We start from the raw sequence: 17,315 nt of genomic DNA on the forward strand, positions 1-17,315 counted from the left end.
CACATATTTGTAAGATTCACTGGGACTGTAACTCTATACATTTTGCATGGTTTGGATCAGCTCTACCTGTCTATGTGATCAGGGTTTTGCTGACACAGGAGGAGGGAGAGGTTCTCAGCGCACCTCCTGTAGCCCTTAAGAAAACGCTCCTTGGAACAGCAACAGAATAGGCTCAGCATGGCTTTGACTTCCACTAATCATCTTAGCCAAAGCATGCTGCCTCTCAATGTGCCTGCATAGGAACACCTGTACAGGGCAACACCGGCCACATGGTGATCATCATCAGTAAGCTCTCTCATCTTCATCAGCAGCAGCAGCAGCAGCAGAGTGCAATACTCAGAAATAAATTAGCTCATTCCTCAGAACATGACAAATCCTTTTCATGCAAATGATTGAAATTATAACCTAGGATTGACTGAAAATGGACTCCATCCTAAAGATTCTCAGACTTTCAGAATACATGCAAAACTAAAGTGTAAAAAAGTATTGAATAATATTAGTATGATGGGGTGCAAATCTAGCATATTATTCTGTATGTATTTTTGTATAGTTTACAGATGATTTTTAATTAGTATCACTTTGTCTATTTCCATCCTATTGTGCAGATAAAAATTTCCAGTAGAAACAAAACCTGCATAAAAAGAGACATAGCAGACTTTAGAAGAAGAGACTTTAGTATCATTGGGAAGAGTTAGAATTTGCATGCCAAAAATTTGCTTACATATATACTGCCTAACACTGCCTGCTGTTATTGCCACAGACATCAACCCTGATCATATCAACCAGAGTTTTATGATGTGGAAACATAATCTTCTGCAAAAACGTAGAACATTGGACAACTGGGATGAATGATCTGTCACTGACCTTTAGACCCTCACCTCATAAAGATTTTAGTGACCATGCTAAAGTTCAGAGAGCGTGGTGGGGACAAAGCGATGTGGGGGAAATGAGGGTTAATTGCAACTAAAATAATTATTCAATAGTCAACAGTAATATGATGATTACATGTTTTCCTTGAATCATAATGTCTCAATGAGAACCAGCAAACACAAGTTCCTGCTGGTCTGCTCAATGAAAAGATGCAAGACGTAATATTTGACCCTGCTTAATATTCCAAAATAATAGTACCATTATCCTCCATATACAAATTAAAAGCAGGTGACAGTATTCCGCGTTGTTTAACCTCGTTTGATAGAATATTCTATTATGGCTTAATCAAATTGTTTAAGATAAGCTGAAATGCTACAGATATTTTTAGACGTATACTTGTTAATATTACTAGTCTGTTGGCTCTCAAAGAGTCAAACTAAATCTCGAACATCATAATTTCCACTTTCAAATTCGAAGTACGAATTATTATAAAATCATGAATTCTAAAAGATTTGAATTTCATTATGTCATTACTACAATATCTTCCACAATTATGACAGCGCATTTGTAATTTTTCCTTTTTAAGTGCCATTTTCCATAAAACAGAGACATTTCGACAGAAAACCCACCAACTTTCTGTGAAAGGAAAACTTCTCAAGCTAATCTCCATTCATGTGCCGTCTCCTGTTGCCAGGACAACACCGCCTCCCATTGGTCGGCGCTGCCCCACGTGACGCCGCTGTGAGGAGCTCCGGGGCTGAGTAGAGTCTGAGCGAGCGGCGGTTGAGAAAACAGTCAGCCTCGCTTCGGAGTTTGTAACGGAGAGCAGCTGGGTGTTCGCAGCTCCTGTGCGGCTTCAGCTACAACCAGCCTTGTTTGCCCGACTCCACCACCGCTCCCCGACTCGAGGTAATGGACTATTAAGAAGACTTTCTAAGAAGAAACCCTCCGCGCAAACTGAAAAAGCGAGGTAAGTTGTGGCTAATGTCCCCGTCCTTCCCTTCCCTCTGTAGTGAGTGTACCCTCTTCCTGATACTTTTATTCCCTCACAGCGCAGCTGAAATAAGTTTACAACCCAAACAATACTCCTTTCTGTGTCTTTCCATCACTGTTAAGCTGTTACGGTAATTTATTTTTTTTTTTAGAAACAGCACTTGACAGTTTCTTCCGTAACTTTGCCCTGCAGCAGCATTATACGTCGCTAGCCGCTGATCAGGCTAAACCTACATTTCTAATCGGATGAGGCTGGTCCTTTTTATCCTTAATGAACCTCCAGAGATGTTCTCAGAAGTGTTCGCTGTATTTTCACTTAAAGCGTGAACACAGGAAGTGGAGACCGCACAAAGCTGAGTGAGTATCTCGTTTCAGCAAATAGCCCATCAGTCAAGTCAGTAGAATAAAGCAGGAGAAAGAAGGCAGCTTTTACTGCACTTGTTTCACCTTGACAAGCCAGTGGAAATGTTTGCTCTCCTGCAAATGAATGTCTCTGGTAAACTGTGTGTGCATTCAGTCAATAGAGATGCAACAATCACTCTGTTTTCACTCTCCAAGCTGTAGTAAGTTAAAACAGGGAGTCATTCACACAAATGAATGTCACAGACATTTGGGGGAATTATTATTATTATTATTTTTTTAAATTGAGCATGCATCTCCTATATTGCACCTCTCTCACTTAAAACATTGCTCTCACACTCAAAAAGTATCCCCAAAATTATCTTTCTGTACTCAGATTTAATGCACAAATTTTTGCCGCTCCTTTTTCACTTCTGTGTGTTGCACTTTAACTTCCTCTGTGGGGATGCAACCTTTTCTCTCAGGTCTGTTTTCTCTGCTTGCGTGTTTTCATGAAATGACTGTATCTTTGACATTTTGAGAATAAGAAATTTTGAGCACAAGGAGCAGGATTCAAATAGAAGATGTTTGAACAAGAGAGATTCAATCTGACTGCAGAAACTTATTTTCGAGTGTTGTGAGATTGTATTTGTAAGGTTTTTTTTTTTTTTTTTTTAATTGGAGATTTGTGTAGACAAGTAGACAGCTTGGGAGTGCCTCACAATGTGAGGCTTTGCTGCTTTTAGCAAAATTAGCAGAATTTCATTAGAGTTTTATGTAGGAATGATGGAGTCTTTTCAAATGATATTACTAGGACTGCTGGAAGCCTACCAATTTACATCATATCATAATGTTTTACTTTTTATGTGGTTTGAATAAACATCACTAATTTGACTTGTAAAGGCAGCCATATTGAATTCTGAATTCAAGGTTGTTTGGAGCTTTATGACTTTTCTACTTGGGTTTTGCACTTAACAAGACTTTTTATTCATTTTTTTTCTTACTTGGAAGTTTAAAGAACTAAAAATTATTTTCCTTTTTTTAGTTCTAAGTCATAAAATCAAACTGAAAAGCTGTGCTGCAGTAAAGAAGTCTTAAAGTTTACAGTTCTTCATGGAAGGTGCCAGCAAAAGCCATCATATTGGCCAAGGTTTTGGAACCTTGGCCAATATGCACTGCTGCTCAGCTGGATGAAAGAATATGTTCTTTTTCTTTATTTAAAACAAAATAAAGATATGTGCAGACAGTTTTTGTGGATTCAAGTCAGATTATGTGATATATATATATATTTTTTTAGATCTCTGAATACTGTGAAGCTGGAGTATTTTTATTCACACAGTGGGAAGTCTAGCCAGTATGTTATATGATTTGTGCTTGAACTTCCTCTGTCAGACCCTGTAATGCATTCCTGGGGGTGTTAATAGACACTGAAATAGACGCATAAATGTTAGTGTCAAAAGAGGAGGTTTAGTCATCACAATCACAAACACTCAGGAAATGATAAGAAAGATGCTCTGTTGAACAGAGGAAACAAACAAAAGAGAAACCTCACCAAACACACAGCTGTGTGGCATCTGGACTTTTTCAGATTTAATTTCAGTAATCCAGCAACTTGAGCTGGATTAACACCGATGTGTTGAGGCTTGTCTCTTAAACATTTCAAGATGCTGATCTCCGACAGAAGTTTGCTAAATTCGACAGATGTTCTATTTTTGCCTTACACAGTGTGCTTTCCATTTGCTTTGGGCCAGATTTGACCACAGTGGAAGGCGACTCGGCCTGTAGTTTGGCTCGTCGATGAGGCAGTCGGCGGGCTTTTGAATTGAATTAGTACTTAAAAGAAAAAGGAAAAAAAAAAAGTAGATGGAGTGAGTGAGGAATAGATAGATACAGAATGTTTTTGATAGGAAACTGCATATTCTTTTCCTCATACTCTGCAGGAGAAAACAGCGACAGAGAGGAATGGGAGACGTTCAGTTGTCACATTGACATTTCCATCTCTGCTGGCTTTTGTTTAGACATTGAGGGAAAAATGAGCGGTGCTCTCCACATATAATCAGCAACAATTTTCTCTGAGTGTTTGTCCAATGCTCAGTCTGTTTTGCAGCTCTTCCCTCCGTCTCTCTCTGCTGTCAGTGGCATTTTTTTATCTTGTTCTCATCCGCTCCTCATAATGGCTTCAGTGTCATGATTGTGGTTTTCTGCAGCGCCTTGACGCAAAGAGCTCTCCCTTTCACAATGGGAGCTGATGTGTGCTGAATTAAGATGAAGTTTCTCCCTTGGGTTTCGCACACAAAGAGGAGATGCCATTTTTTTTCTTTTCTTTTAAAAACTGACAAATAATAAAAGATAAAGCAATGAAAGTCTGTAATTAAAACATGCTGTTTATCACTAAAAGTGACAACTATTTGGGATTTTTTTGGTGATTCACTAATATTTTAACACTGATGGCGGTTTTAAATAGAAGGTGGAGGTTATTATTACAAAGGGTTTGTTTTAATAAGCACCTGCAGGAGGAAGAGTTTACCACTTTTTTAGATTTAGCAGTAAATATGTGATGTCAAAAACACCTTTTGAAATTTATCATTTTTGTTTAGGAAGAGAGCAGTACTCGATAGTCTTGCCACAGAACTGCAGAAGAAATGTACAGTTTGCAATTATTTTCTGTCTAACTGGAGGCAATTAGTAGTTTAGCTAATTTTTTTCAGTTCAATTTGACTTCAAATTAGAGTTGCACCATTGGGCTTCTTCCTGGCTGATACCAATTTTGATTTTGACCTTTTAATTTTCTACAAACTAAAACGGCTAAAAGAGATAAATGAGCTTGCGGGTCCTTGATAGAGCTAGCATGAAAGTATAAGCTGTGTTTTGGTGTAGAGTTGTTGGTTCTGATGCATTTAATGACTATAAGGACAAAAATAAAAATTTTTGTTGTAATCTCGGGCTGACCGATTGATTGCATTTCTGTTCTCTTGCATGGAACCAATGAACTGTGAGTGGAAGTTTTTATTTACCTTTATCTAACTGTGCAAGTTTGAAGAATTAAATTGGACTAAAAATCTTTTCTCTTTACTCCCAACTTGGTTTAGTTGCTGAAACTTAACTTTTGATTGTCATTTGATGAACAGAAAGCTTGTACAGAAACCATTTCCTGTACTACTCTGTGGTACAGATCGGACCAACAGTGGTCTCTCTCTGACCTCACACCAAATAACCGGCAGATTAAGTTGCACTCAGACATTCAAGGAGCCATTGAAGCTCGCTGCAATGAACACACACCGCCACGGTACTTGTAACGCGAGTGCTCCCTGCTCCTAAAGTTATGCTGGGCGGCAGCTGCTTTATACGGCGGCTTGATTGCATATGGGCTACATTTACAGTCAAGAGCTTGTTTTTTTTCTGAGACAGGTGCAGTTTTTATAGCTTTTAAAATTTGACCCAAATTATTAAGCTTTACCGAGTGTGAACATTTCATCTTTCGAATTAGTCAGTTTGAATTAAAGCCGTACATACAACCTAAGTTCTTTGCATGCACATAGATTAAACCATAGTGAGATCAAATCTGTGGTTTTAGGGTAAAAGTGGTTCATGTGCAATAGTTCCTTTCTCTTGACATGGCATTTAACTTCAACGTCACTGGTGTTAATGGTTTGACTAAAACAGTAAAGGCTGCACTTTTGATCTCTGCTCAGTTTTCGTCATCTGCAACAATGTTAACAGGGAGAAAAGGTACAAGAAATAAGATATGTCTTTATATTATTTAAATTTTGAATCCAAATAAAAATTAAGGAATAACAAGAGAACAATTTATTTCCTAATCTTTATCTGACATTTCTTCAGCATTAAAGACAAAGTGTTGGTTTATATAGCAGATGTTCCTAATTTGCGTTTAATGAATAGAAGAAGAGTAAAAAAAAAACACTCCATATTTTTCTGTATTTAACCTGCTGATCAGATTTAGCATAGCCCAGTGTTTGGGACTATTGAAGGACTATTGAATGATTCTTCTCTAACAACACAAAACAAATGTTGCCAATCTGCAGTAATTGTTCACCAGCAGACAAAGACAAAGCAGAGCTGCTGATCAAATCAGCAATCAGACTGACTGTGTTTGTTTTGTTGCAGAAGTAGCCCTGTAACAATAAAATTTAGCTGGATGATAAATTGTCCCAGACATTATTGCAATAAACAATAATGTTTTGAGGCGTTTTCAAGTAATATAATTGCACAATGACATAATAATACTAGTACACCCTCTAAGAGATGAATATGCTTTAATTTCTACTGTACATTTAACATTGGACCTAGAAGAAATTTTAAATATCCAAAATAAATTGAATACTCAAGTCTCTAAATTAAATGTGCCTTCAAAAAAGGGACTAGTTGAGACCAACGCACCAGAGACCTTCTGTCATCCAGTCTTTGGTTGAAAGAGACAAGAAAAACAATCATTCAAATATATTTTATTGAGCGCATTTTAATTTTTCATTCAATTAATTGATTTACCTTTTTTGTGACAGGTTTAAACAGAACTATGTAAAATGTTTTTAACTTCAGCAGAAACATTAGTTGTAGTTTTTATATTTGGTCTGGTCTGATGGCTGCTTCTGATTTGGAAATGTTATTACTGCAGAGATGAAAAGTAGCTTCATCGTTTTTTTAAAAACTTTTTAAAGTAAAATGGATGTTGTAGTAAAGCTGGTGAAAGATGCATCATGCCTAAGTGGGCGCCTCATTCATATGGTCAGTAATCTGGTACTTTTCAGTCCTTTTGGCTCTCAGACAGCTTCCTTCATCTCCCTCTGTTCTTGGATTATCTGTTGGACTCTTGCGTCGAAGCTTACCTGCAGGATATAAATGGAGACCTGTGTATGTTACATAAGTGGGCAACAAGATGTTCTGAGACGAATACCGTGTGGAGGGCTTCAAACAGCAAGAACAGATGAACTTAAGTACTCTAGAGAGACCCCAGTTGCTCATCTTATCTCTGTTTGAACATCAGTACTGAGCAAATATCTCTTTATTCTAGCAACATTTCTTAGGAACAACTGTCTAAAATCACAGTCTCCAAATTTAGTCAGTAAAAAGTATTATTTTTGAAGTGATGCAATAATCGATTTATGTGACAGGTTATTATAAAAGTAAAAAGTTACATTATTCTGATCTGTAAATTTGCTAAACAGCTTCTTTGATGCACTTTGGAGTTTAAAATAAGAACAATAAGTAAATCTGTGATGCATAAATTAGGATTTACTTCTTAAGCCATAATTAGTATTTTTATTTATGAACTTGCTTCCTTTGTTTGGGAATCTGGAGACAAATGTAGATTTTTCAGCCGTTTAAATGTCCAGTAATAGTGTTGAAGTTGCATGTTTCCTGATATTGTTCAGCCTGGTTATATAGGCACATCAAAGCCCTTTTTGGGTTGAAATAAATTCAAGGTTTCCCTCAGAAAACTTGCTACGCTCGGTGGTTGTGGCGCTCGGCAGTCATTCATCCAGCGACCCTCCATGTTTTGGAGTTAAATTTTTTTTAAAGTTGACAGGAAATTTGAAAATTATTGGAAGATTAATATCTGAACACCAACTATAAAGTCTTAGAATATGCAAGCATAAAAAAAAATCTTGCTAAGCCTGGTTGGGACACAAGTAGAGCCTGGTGGCTTGCCAGGCTTGTAATAACCTGGGGGAAACCTTGACATTATTTAATGTTACATTTAGTAAATATGACCGGTCAGGTTGAGCATCCCCAAACCAAAGTCTAATGATGGTGGGAAACATTGTTAATCAAATGGAAACAGAAAAATATGTTTTTTAAGATTATAAATCATAATTGATGTGTTTCAGAAACACATCAAACTTAATACAATATTAAAAATGCAACAAAAAAGGTTAAGGTAATTGTCAAGTTGTCATTTGAATAACATGCATTAAACATCAGACATATCATCAGATGTTTGATGCAACAGATTACCTCGTTAATTTTTGGTAAGTCCCGTCTTGGACTCCAAGATTTGGTGTTCATGTTGGTGTTATTAGAAACTGAAAGTGATGGCCTGTTCTGCTCAGATCCACTCTGACTGCTTTAGCTTAGGTCAGCAGCTCTATCTCTGGGCTGTTCTCAGCTCAGAAGGTTAAACTAGCTTTCAGTCACTTGTCCTGACCTCCTGGGATGCTTGAGCGAGAATCTGCCCACACCACGTGAACTTAGCACTTGTCAAAGCCCCGGTTATGTAAGCCTGTGGGCTCCAGTCTGCCAGGAGCAGCAGGTAAGAGCCTTAGCGGTTAATTGTGGCCAGTGATCTCACAGAGTCAGAAATAGAGGAGATCTTAGGGTGACTGGCTGATGGGATGTTCGTTGCAGGCCTGAGTTCTCACCCCGTCATCTTGTTTTAAAATAAACAAAGATTATCAGCCAATGGGAATGTTGTCGCTGCTGGGGCTGCAGGCCCTCAGTTGAATAGTAGTAATCGTGCACATATTTGTTTTTGTCTATTTTAGCTCACCAAAGTGGAAAACACTTTCACAAGCAAAATATTGGATTAAAAACACTTATTAGACAGTATTTTGGTTGGAAATCTTAATTACTTTAATTTCTGCAAATCATAATATTGTTGGAAAGGGATTTGCAGGAGTTGCATGCAAACATGGAACATAGAAAGAAGAGTGGCTTGTGCAGATTTTTAGCCTGTTGAAAACTGGAAAATCCAATCTTTTACCTGTCAGTAAAAGCGCCATAAGTGAAACCTAATCTTCATTATGGAAACTATTTCTGAATTAAGAAGAGTTGGGTTTTTTTCACTATTTGTTTGTCTGTGAAAAAAACAGTTAAAAAAAAGCAACCAAACCCTTTCTGTGCAGACAGGATGGTTACAAGAGGATTAAAAAGAAGTCCGAAACACTGAGGAGAAAGAAGCGAATTAAAAGGAAAACGTATTTAAAATACATGTTGATGTTTCTGACTGTGAAAGAGCAAGAGAGAGCAAGACTTATCGCAGAAAACAGAAGGGCTGAAGAAATATTCTTGATTTTTATCTTAAGTTTGCAGTCTGTCTTTTTTGGAACCTGCTAAAAGTAGGAATGATCGCAAACTTTTAGAAATCTCAGTTAATGAAACAATTTATTGTCTTTGGGGAATTCATACAATGGCTGGAATTTTAGTAATGCTAGCCATTCTAGTTGCTAGTGTAAGACTCTAAAGAACATTCTGCCTTCATGTATTCCCCTGTTATTTCATTAAATTGACTCCTTATGGTTAGAAAGTTGGAAAGCAGTATTCTTTTTATCTTGCAGTTCTTGCAGAGAAATCCTAACGTCAGAAGGTCAAAAGCTTTGATCGATTAATCTCTAATGGAGGTCCAATAACAATTGAAACTACTAATTCGGCCATCAGGTAGTCTGGTAGTTGTATTTATTCTTGTCAGAATAAATAAATTTATTCTTTGTTTAAGATAAACCAAAATGATTTATTAGTATAAAGAAATGATAGATTTGCATGATAATTGATGCTTTTCTTAAAACATCCATCAAGAAGGATATCATTAAAATTGTTTCAGTTTCCAGTTTCTCGTCTTGTTTTGCAAAGATGTGTACAAAGATGACTAGAAAAACTGAAAGCAGTTTCTTCTTTTGTCCTGTGTATAATTTCAATCATATTTGGAAAGCATCTATATTAACTACTCTAATCAGGCTGAGGTTGAAAGCATTTCTTTATCTTTCCAAAAGTGCTCTTTTTCTCTTTAGTAAGTGGTTGAAATGAAAGATTTTCACATTATAGAACTTTTATTGAATTTTTCTAGTTGCTGAATTGTTGGAAAAGCAAATATTGACCATATAAACACATCCCGTTGATTAATTTTGTAGCTCTTGTTGTTTTTACGAAACTGTCAGGCGTAGCACTAATTAACCTTATCAGTCTTGTTTATAATAATAGCGGGCAAAACATTTTAGTCATCTTGTAAACAGTAGGAGTGGACGGATGCTGCGTATTTTCGATTAAAAGTAAAAGCAAACAACTGAATAAGCCATTAGGCTTTCCAGGAAGTGTTATTAATTTCTAATGTGAGTCAAAAGCATTCTGTAAAGTAATTTTTTTTATCTGACTGTGGTAACGAGTGACTGCATGACTTGTTGTTTCTCCTTTGCCTCAAAAACCATCATTATGCGCCACAATCTATCAAGCAATTAAAATGCAAATATAAGGGAATTGGTGGTTCAGATGGAGAATAACTTGAAATGAAAAGTGCATGAATAAGAAACAAGAAACAAATTGTATAAAAAGCATAACATTGGTCCTAAATAAAATTCAATTTGCTTTTAGTTTTGAGGCCTGTAGTTGTGGAAATATACTAAGTCGGCTGCACGGTGGAGTGGTTGGTTGGTCTTGCAGGAAGGAGGTTCTGGGTTTGAATCCCAGTCTGACATCTTTCTATATGAAGGCTGTGTGTTTTCTTTCTACTTTTAAAGGTTCTTCTGTCTTCCTCTCACAGTCCAAAACTTGCCATATGAGTGTGTTCTTGTATGGTTGGTTGTTCTGTTTCAGCCTGAAAAGTCATTATCAATTGAATATAAAGCAAATAAGTAGATTAGTTTAGTCAAAACTTGTATTTAAAAACAGCAGAGAACAAAGAATAGCAAAAACATTTATTTATTTGCAAAAAATTCAAAAGTGTTATCTAAAACCATACCACAAGATTTCTAGTAAAATGAATGGCAGTAATAACAGATTAAAATATTTTTTTCCCCATTCATGTTTTCACACATCTCTATGTCCGGCTGCTGTTGTACATAGATTTATCCATAGATTATCATCATAGCTGAATATAAAGTATATGTTTCAGCTCCTTTGTGAAAAGTGAGCTCAATGGAAGTAGGCTTTAATGAGATTGAGATTGAACCTAAGATGGAGCCTTGAGGTACCCCTCAATAGACGTAGAAATGGTTTGTTGTTTAACGCTTATTACAACTCCATATGCCACATTTCTTTACTCGTTAAAGCTCCCTGCTATGTTATTATAATGTATTGCTCTCCTAAATGTTGCTAGTAATTCGCAGTGTACTTTGATTGTAACCTTTGCAGGTTGCTGCAGAACAGCGTTATTTACAAAAAAAAAAAAAAAAACAGAATATGTGTGGCCAGATGTATCTCCCAACGACCAGTTTTTGCTTTTGCTTCAATGCAGAGAGAGGTTTTGGTAAATTTGCTGCTTCAGCTAGTTGGCTGAAAGCAGCTGGCAATAAGTGGGGAGGGGAAGTCAATTTGACAGGCTTCCTGGTTTCTCATTGTATTGAATTTAAGCTGTTGCAGTGGTATGTACAACTGAGTGGTTTTATTTCAATACACCAACACATGATGGATTATTTCTGGCTAACTAATAAAAATGTTCTTGATGCACATTTTAAATTAAAAGTTGTACAATTTTTGTTGTAACTTAACATCCTTGTTTAATAAATTTAACTGGATACCATCTAAGCGTTATGATCTAAACAGCAGGCTAACTTTTAGTCTTATTAATCCATTTCTGTTTCCAGGTGTAACGTCAAACTAGCATTAGGATCTGTGTGAAGGCGGCCGTCACGTTACTGCAGCTCATTGTTTACCTCCAACTTAATTAAAGGATTAAACGGCCAGTTTATGGAACATTTATGTATGAGCAGGTGAAATAAGGTAAAAGAGCAAAATGAGTTTTAGAACAACGAGAAATTAATTAGAATAAGTTTGTTTTCCCCTTTCAGTGGAGTTGTTTGGTTTCAGGTTATCATCGTAGCTGTGATTTTTATGAGTTGGATAAAAGTCAAATTCGTAGGCAGTTTTTCTCAATCAGTGAAAGTAATGTCAGTGTGTAATGATTAGGATGTGATTTTAAATGTTAAAAATATTCATCAGTGTCTTACAGACACAACACTAATAGTTTTACGATGCCCTACAATGAAGTTTAATGTAAATTAAATAATTTTCTTCCTTCTTTTTGAGTCTGTACTTTTAATAAAGTAACTACTTTCACATTTCTTACTTTTTTAAAGAAAGAAAAACATTAACTGAAGTCTCTAATGTGAAGTGCTTAGACTAAGTTATTCTTAGTTATTCTGACCTGATATTGCTGCTTTTAGCTGCCATAATCTGTGAGCTTTTCACAACTTTAGCTTGGAGAGTTAAGAAAAACAGCCTGTTCAGTACATAAGCTTTACCGAAGACATTTTTTCTTATTTTCTTTTTGTAAAAGATCTTGTTTCAAAAAAATTGTTTACAACATTTCATGGAACCCGTCAGATTTATAACGAGACTCAAATTTTACAGCTCAACAAATATTGGCAAGGCTGAAAAGCTGTTTCGACAACGAGCCTCAAAGTTCTTGCAGGAAATGTAAGTTGCATCTGCAGAGATGCATGCACAGGCACATTATTATGCACGTGGTTATCGACAGGTGTGGTTGGTGCATCTACACACATTCTGCTCCCTGCAAACATTCGGTGGTCTCCGTTTCTCCTTTATCTTGCATATTGTTCATTGCTGTTGTTGATATGTTTTTGCATTTTGATATTAAATAGAAAGTGGGACATAATAAATGCTTCTTTTGTCTCATTTTCGAATTACTCAGCTTGGCAAAAAGGCTGGTAAAAGGTTGAGAAACCTTTCAGAATTTGAGTGCAAAGTGTTTTTTATTGTTTTATACTGTGGTGAATTATCCTGGTTGTTAATCTAGTTGAGACAATTAAAGTGGTGAGAATTAGAAACTTTAAAATGAATTTTAAAAGCTTTTACTTACCTTGTTGAAGTTGCTCACACCGTTGAGCTTCAATTTTGGTAATCCGATTTTGAATCTTTCCCTCAGAAACAACTTCCTCTCTGATGGTGTTGACTATTAGCATTTAGGCAGGGCGTGTTCACTTGAGTTTTAGTTTATGTTTATATTTTTTTCATCAACCAATTTTTCTGTCCGTCTCTAGTTCAGAGAGCCTGTACCATGATCTCTATTCAATAATTTACTTCTTTCTACTTGCATGTTTTTATTCAAGAAGATGACTAAACAATAAAAAAAATTTCAGCAGACATTTCTCTACCAGCCTTTTTTTGTAGTTGTGTATATATATACATATACTGTATATATACTGTATATATGTGTGTGTATTATCATTATTTTTTAAATAAAAAAAACCCAGACAAACTGTAACACCTCATCAGGTGATTCTGAGTGAATGATGACTTTTTCAGTTTAGTATTTCATCTGTGTAAGATGAATGTATGTTGAAGTCGGAGCTGTTTTCATATGTTTTGTGTAAACATTTACAATAGTTTTCATTTCTTACCCTGTTTTTGGTTTCTTATTTTTTCCTCTCGCTCTAGTTTTCATGTGATTATTAACATATTCTCTTGTGTCTCTTGTTCAGCAATCTAAAGCGCCGCTGCCCTCACATCCAGAAGCTCCTCCAAATCAAGCAGCCATGGGCAAACAGAACAGCAAACTCCGCCCCGACGTCATGCAGGACCTGATGGAGAACACGGACTTCACCGAGCACGAGATCACCGAGTGGTACAAGGGCTTCCTGCGGGACTGCCCCAGCGGCGCCCTCAACATGGAGGAGTTCAAGAAGATCTACGCCAACTTCTTCCCGTACGGAGACGCCTCAAAGTTCGCCGAGCACGTCTTCCGCACGTTTGACGCCAACGCCGACGGGACTATAGACTTCAGGGAGTTCATCATCGCCCTGAGCGTCACCTCCCGCGGCCGGCTGGACCAGAAGCTGAAGTGGGCGTTCAGCATGTACGACCTGGATGGGAACGGATACATCAGCAAGGCTGAGATGTTGGAGATTGTAACGGTGAGATTTTTGTCAGGTGTTTTTGTCCATCTTTAAATGTTGCTACATTTTGCTTCCTCACTTCAAGTTTCTTCGAAGTTAAAATGTCATTTGAATATTTGTGATGTGAAGCTAGCTGGCTTGTAAAGGGATTTGAAAAAAAAGTTAAGCTCTTTGACTATTAGAAATATTTCAAACTGAAAACTTTGGATTAAATTTTGAGTAATTTTAAGTGTCTAGTCCAGTGGTCTGCAACATGCGGCTCCAGAACCACAAGTGGCTCTTTGGACCTTAAACAATGAATATATTCATTATCTCTTCTGTTCTGTGTCATTTGACAGCTGAAAAAACTTCTGATAGTAGAAACTATCCGTTCCGTTCTGGTTCTCAGATTCCTCTGAATTGGACTCATCTAGAGGAGAGTTCATTTAGCTGTGCACTCCTTCACTTACAACTAAATCAAGTTCTGTGAATCTTTAGATTCCTCACTGTGCGTCATACACACACACACACACACACACAAAATCCTCTACACATGTTGTTACATCACACAACATAGAGCTAAATCAAGCAGACTGTGTAATCTTGTTCTCAAAGTTAGTTTTCTTTATTTTTAGTTGATGCCTGAAGTGAAAATGTGTTTATTTGTAGGGATGTTTTTTTTTTTTTAAATCTCCACAACACTGCAGCAATATTTCATAAGCATTTAGAATCAGACAGAAATAGTTTTTACATCGATGCCAAACAAAACTGGAAAGATTAAATAAAACTGTATTCCTGTATTGACTTTATTCCTGGTACAATGCCATAGAAAAATCTTCATACCTCTTGATTTTTTTTGTGGTCTTTTTAAAAAACGATGCATTTTTTTTTATCCCTCTGTGTCTGTACTTTGTCACAGCTCCAAACGTTTGCATATCAATAATCAGAATCAGAATCTCCCTTATTGTCCACGATTCTCTGCATTATTTAAAGTAAAAATAACCAGGAGGTATTTTTCCAGTTGTTAATAGGTAAAATATCTCAAAATAAGTCAGATTGGATAGAGAATCTCTGCAAAACATCAAAATCAACTCTTATTGATGTTGTTGTTTTTTTTTCAGGCCATTTACAAGATGGTTTCCTCTGTGATGAAAATGCCAGAAGACGAATCCACACCTGAGAAGCGCACAGACAAAATCTTCAGGCAGATGGACACAAATCGAGACGGTAAGGCTGCTGAGAGTCCTTAACTCCAACTTAGACATTCTTGAGACAAAACCTGTTTTACTTACATTAAACTTTCTTTGTTTCAGGTAAACTGTCCCTGGAGGAGTTCGTGGAGGGAGCAAAGAACGATCCCTCCATCGTGCGACTGCTGCAGTGTGACCCCAGCAGTGCTGGGCAGTAGGAAACTGGACTGATACATTAGCACATTTTCAAAATGGCTCCCATTTGACCCACCTGAGACTCTTTTGAAATGTAATACTTTGACCTATAGAGAGGCACATGAACACACAGACACCTGCTGTACCAAAGCACAATATATATGTCTGTAAATAATTGTTCACACACTGTTCACGGGCCTCTGTGTTCGGTCAAAGGTTCTGCACAAACACGGGTCTGATCCGCGGTACAGTTTTGACTTGAAGGACTGAAATTACCATCAAAGACTCGTTGAAATGGAAAAGCGTTTCCCTGTGCTGTGAGATCACAGCCGGCGGGAATGACGCAGCGCATCCATGAGGTACGTTGAAGCAAATCCAAGTTTGTTTTTACCCGTTTTTTTATTTTTAAAAGCAGGATTTTCTATTTAAAGAGAATAATGTTGGTTTTGTCTGTGTGACTGACACGGTTTGCCGAGTGGTGATGAACAGATCTTCACCAAGTATTGCAATGTGGCTCACTGTCAACACTGGGGGAAATGAAGCATGTCAGTCTGGGGCTACAGAACGGTTATTTAGACACAAGATCTGGGAATCATTGTTTTAAATGTCGAATATTTTTTTATGTACTGTATTATTTTTTGAAAGAATGTTATGAAAGAACCAATACTGACTCGGCTTTCTAAATGAAGTTGTTGTGACTGCTGAATATACCTACGTGGTCTCTGCAGAGCGACTCTATGTCATGCATAAACTGAGCTGTGATTGTTCGTTTGCAACTGCAATTTAAGTGTGAAAGGAAAAAAAAAAAGACATATGGATATATAGAATGTTCTCATTTTATTCTGACGTTACGTTGCAGCGTTTTGCTGCAGCGCAAGATTTCACTTTCAATTTTCATGCATAAAATACTGGAATGTGACGGATATTTTAATTTCTTTTACTTGACAAATATGTAAGAAACTTGTACAGTGTATTCACACATATTTATGCTAGACATGTTTTAAGCAAAAGGAGAGAACCAGGTGTGTTTTTTGCATGTTTGGCTTTGTTAAATTTAGTTTTAAGGAAAAATTAATTTCCCCTCATAAGGAAAGAAATGTTGAAATCCAAAACCGTTCTACCTAATTTAATTAAATTTTCTGTGCAAGAAAGCTAAAAAAAAAAAAGAGAGAAAATCTTCTGTACGAGTGACGATGTTCAAGTTCAGATTTAGTCTGAGTAAATGCCAGCTGTCGTGTTTTTAACTTTTCCACAGACTGAAAACTCCTTGCAGGAGCAGATCTCACTGTGAACATTTCACTTCTTCCGTCAGGATTCTTTCACTGCCCTGCGGATATGGGAAACTGCTGTATTCACATGTTGAAATGTAACTATTGGGTGAAAATTAAAAAAAAAGAAAAATTCAACTGTGATAACGTTTGTAGCTCTGCTCCTTTCATTGAGACAATCAGGTATTTCCACCTCTTCATTTCATTTCAATTGCATCCTGTGGTCAAGTGCCAAATATAGAAGAATTAAATGAAAGAAGAAAAAGCACAGTATTGTATCCATTTATTCTGTACGGTTCAACTGTTGAACAAAAAGGAAAAAAAAAAAGTCACTGTATAATTTTCTAGATTTTGCATGGGTCATTTGCATCATGTATTCTGTGTAGGATGTTCATTTTGTTCAAATAAAAGCAAAACGGAGGAGTAAGGATTTATTTTTGCAGCTCTTTTTGTAACATAAGTGCATAAAACTGGATTATTATTTTTTTTGATTGGTGAAAATAAAACAATTTCAGTATTTTAAGTCAAAGCTTGAAACTTCTCCATGGTTTGTGGAAAAACTTCAGATTTCTTCTTATTTTTTGTCTTCGTTTTATCGCACCTAAATGTTTTCACAGCATCAGGTTTTAATGTCAAAGATAATCAGAGTTAATAAAATATCCAGTTTTTGAATTATTTAA

At 36.6% G+C, this 17,315-nt stretch overlaps 1 protein-coding gene across 2 annotated transcripts; it reads left to right on the forward strand.

Moving 5' to 3' along the window:
* The first annotated feature begins 1,615 nt into the window (after nucleotides 1-1,615).
* Nucleotides 1,616-17,065, forward strand: ncaldb (neurocalcin delta b). Of its 2 annotated transcripts, none has more exons than XM_028035615.1 (4): nucleotides 1,616-1,840; nucleotides 13,593-14,021; nucleotides 15,104-15,209; nucleotides 15,296-17,065. In XM_028035615.1, exons 2-4 carry the CDS (start codon nucleotides 13,644-13,646, stop codon nucleotides 15,388-15,390), a joined length of 579 nt encoding a protein of 192 aa, XP_027891416.1. In that variant the 5' UTR covers nucleotides 1,616-1,840; nucleotides 13,593-13,643; the 3' UTR covers nucleotides 15,391-17,065. The 2 variants fall into 2 exon arrangements, with proteins under 2 accessions (XP_027891416.1, XP_027891414.1); XM_028035613.1 differs by having other exon boundaries at nucleotides 1,617-1,840; nucleotides 13,590-14,021.
* Nucleotides 17,066-17,315: the final 250 nt, after the last annotated feature.

This window comes from Xiphophorus couchianus, chromosome 13, assembly GCF_001444195.1.
Source record: "Xiphophorus couchianus chromosome 13, X_couchianus-1.0, whole genome shotgun sequence".
NCBI classification, from domain to species: Eukaryota; Metazoa; Chordata; class Actinopteri; order Cyprinodontiformes; family Poeciliidae; genus Xiphophorus; species Xiphophorus couchianus.

Bases quoted from the DNA above. Each gene is read 5' to 3' on its own strand.
- ncaldb (XM_028035615.1), top strand. From the start codon at position 13,644: ATGGGCAAACAGAACAGCAAACTCCGCCCCGACGTCATGCAGGACCTG. The intron at 14,022-15,103 runs GTGAGATTTTTG...TTTTTTTTTCAG, and splicing joins AGATGTTGGAGATTGTAACG to GCCATTTACAAGATGGTTTC. The intron at 15,210-15,295 runs GTAAGGCTGCTG...TCTTTGTTTCAG, and splicing joins GATGGACACAAATCGAGACG to GTAAACTGTCCCTGGAGGAG.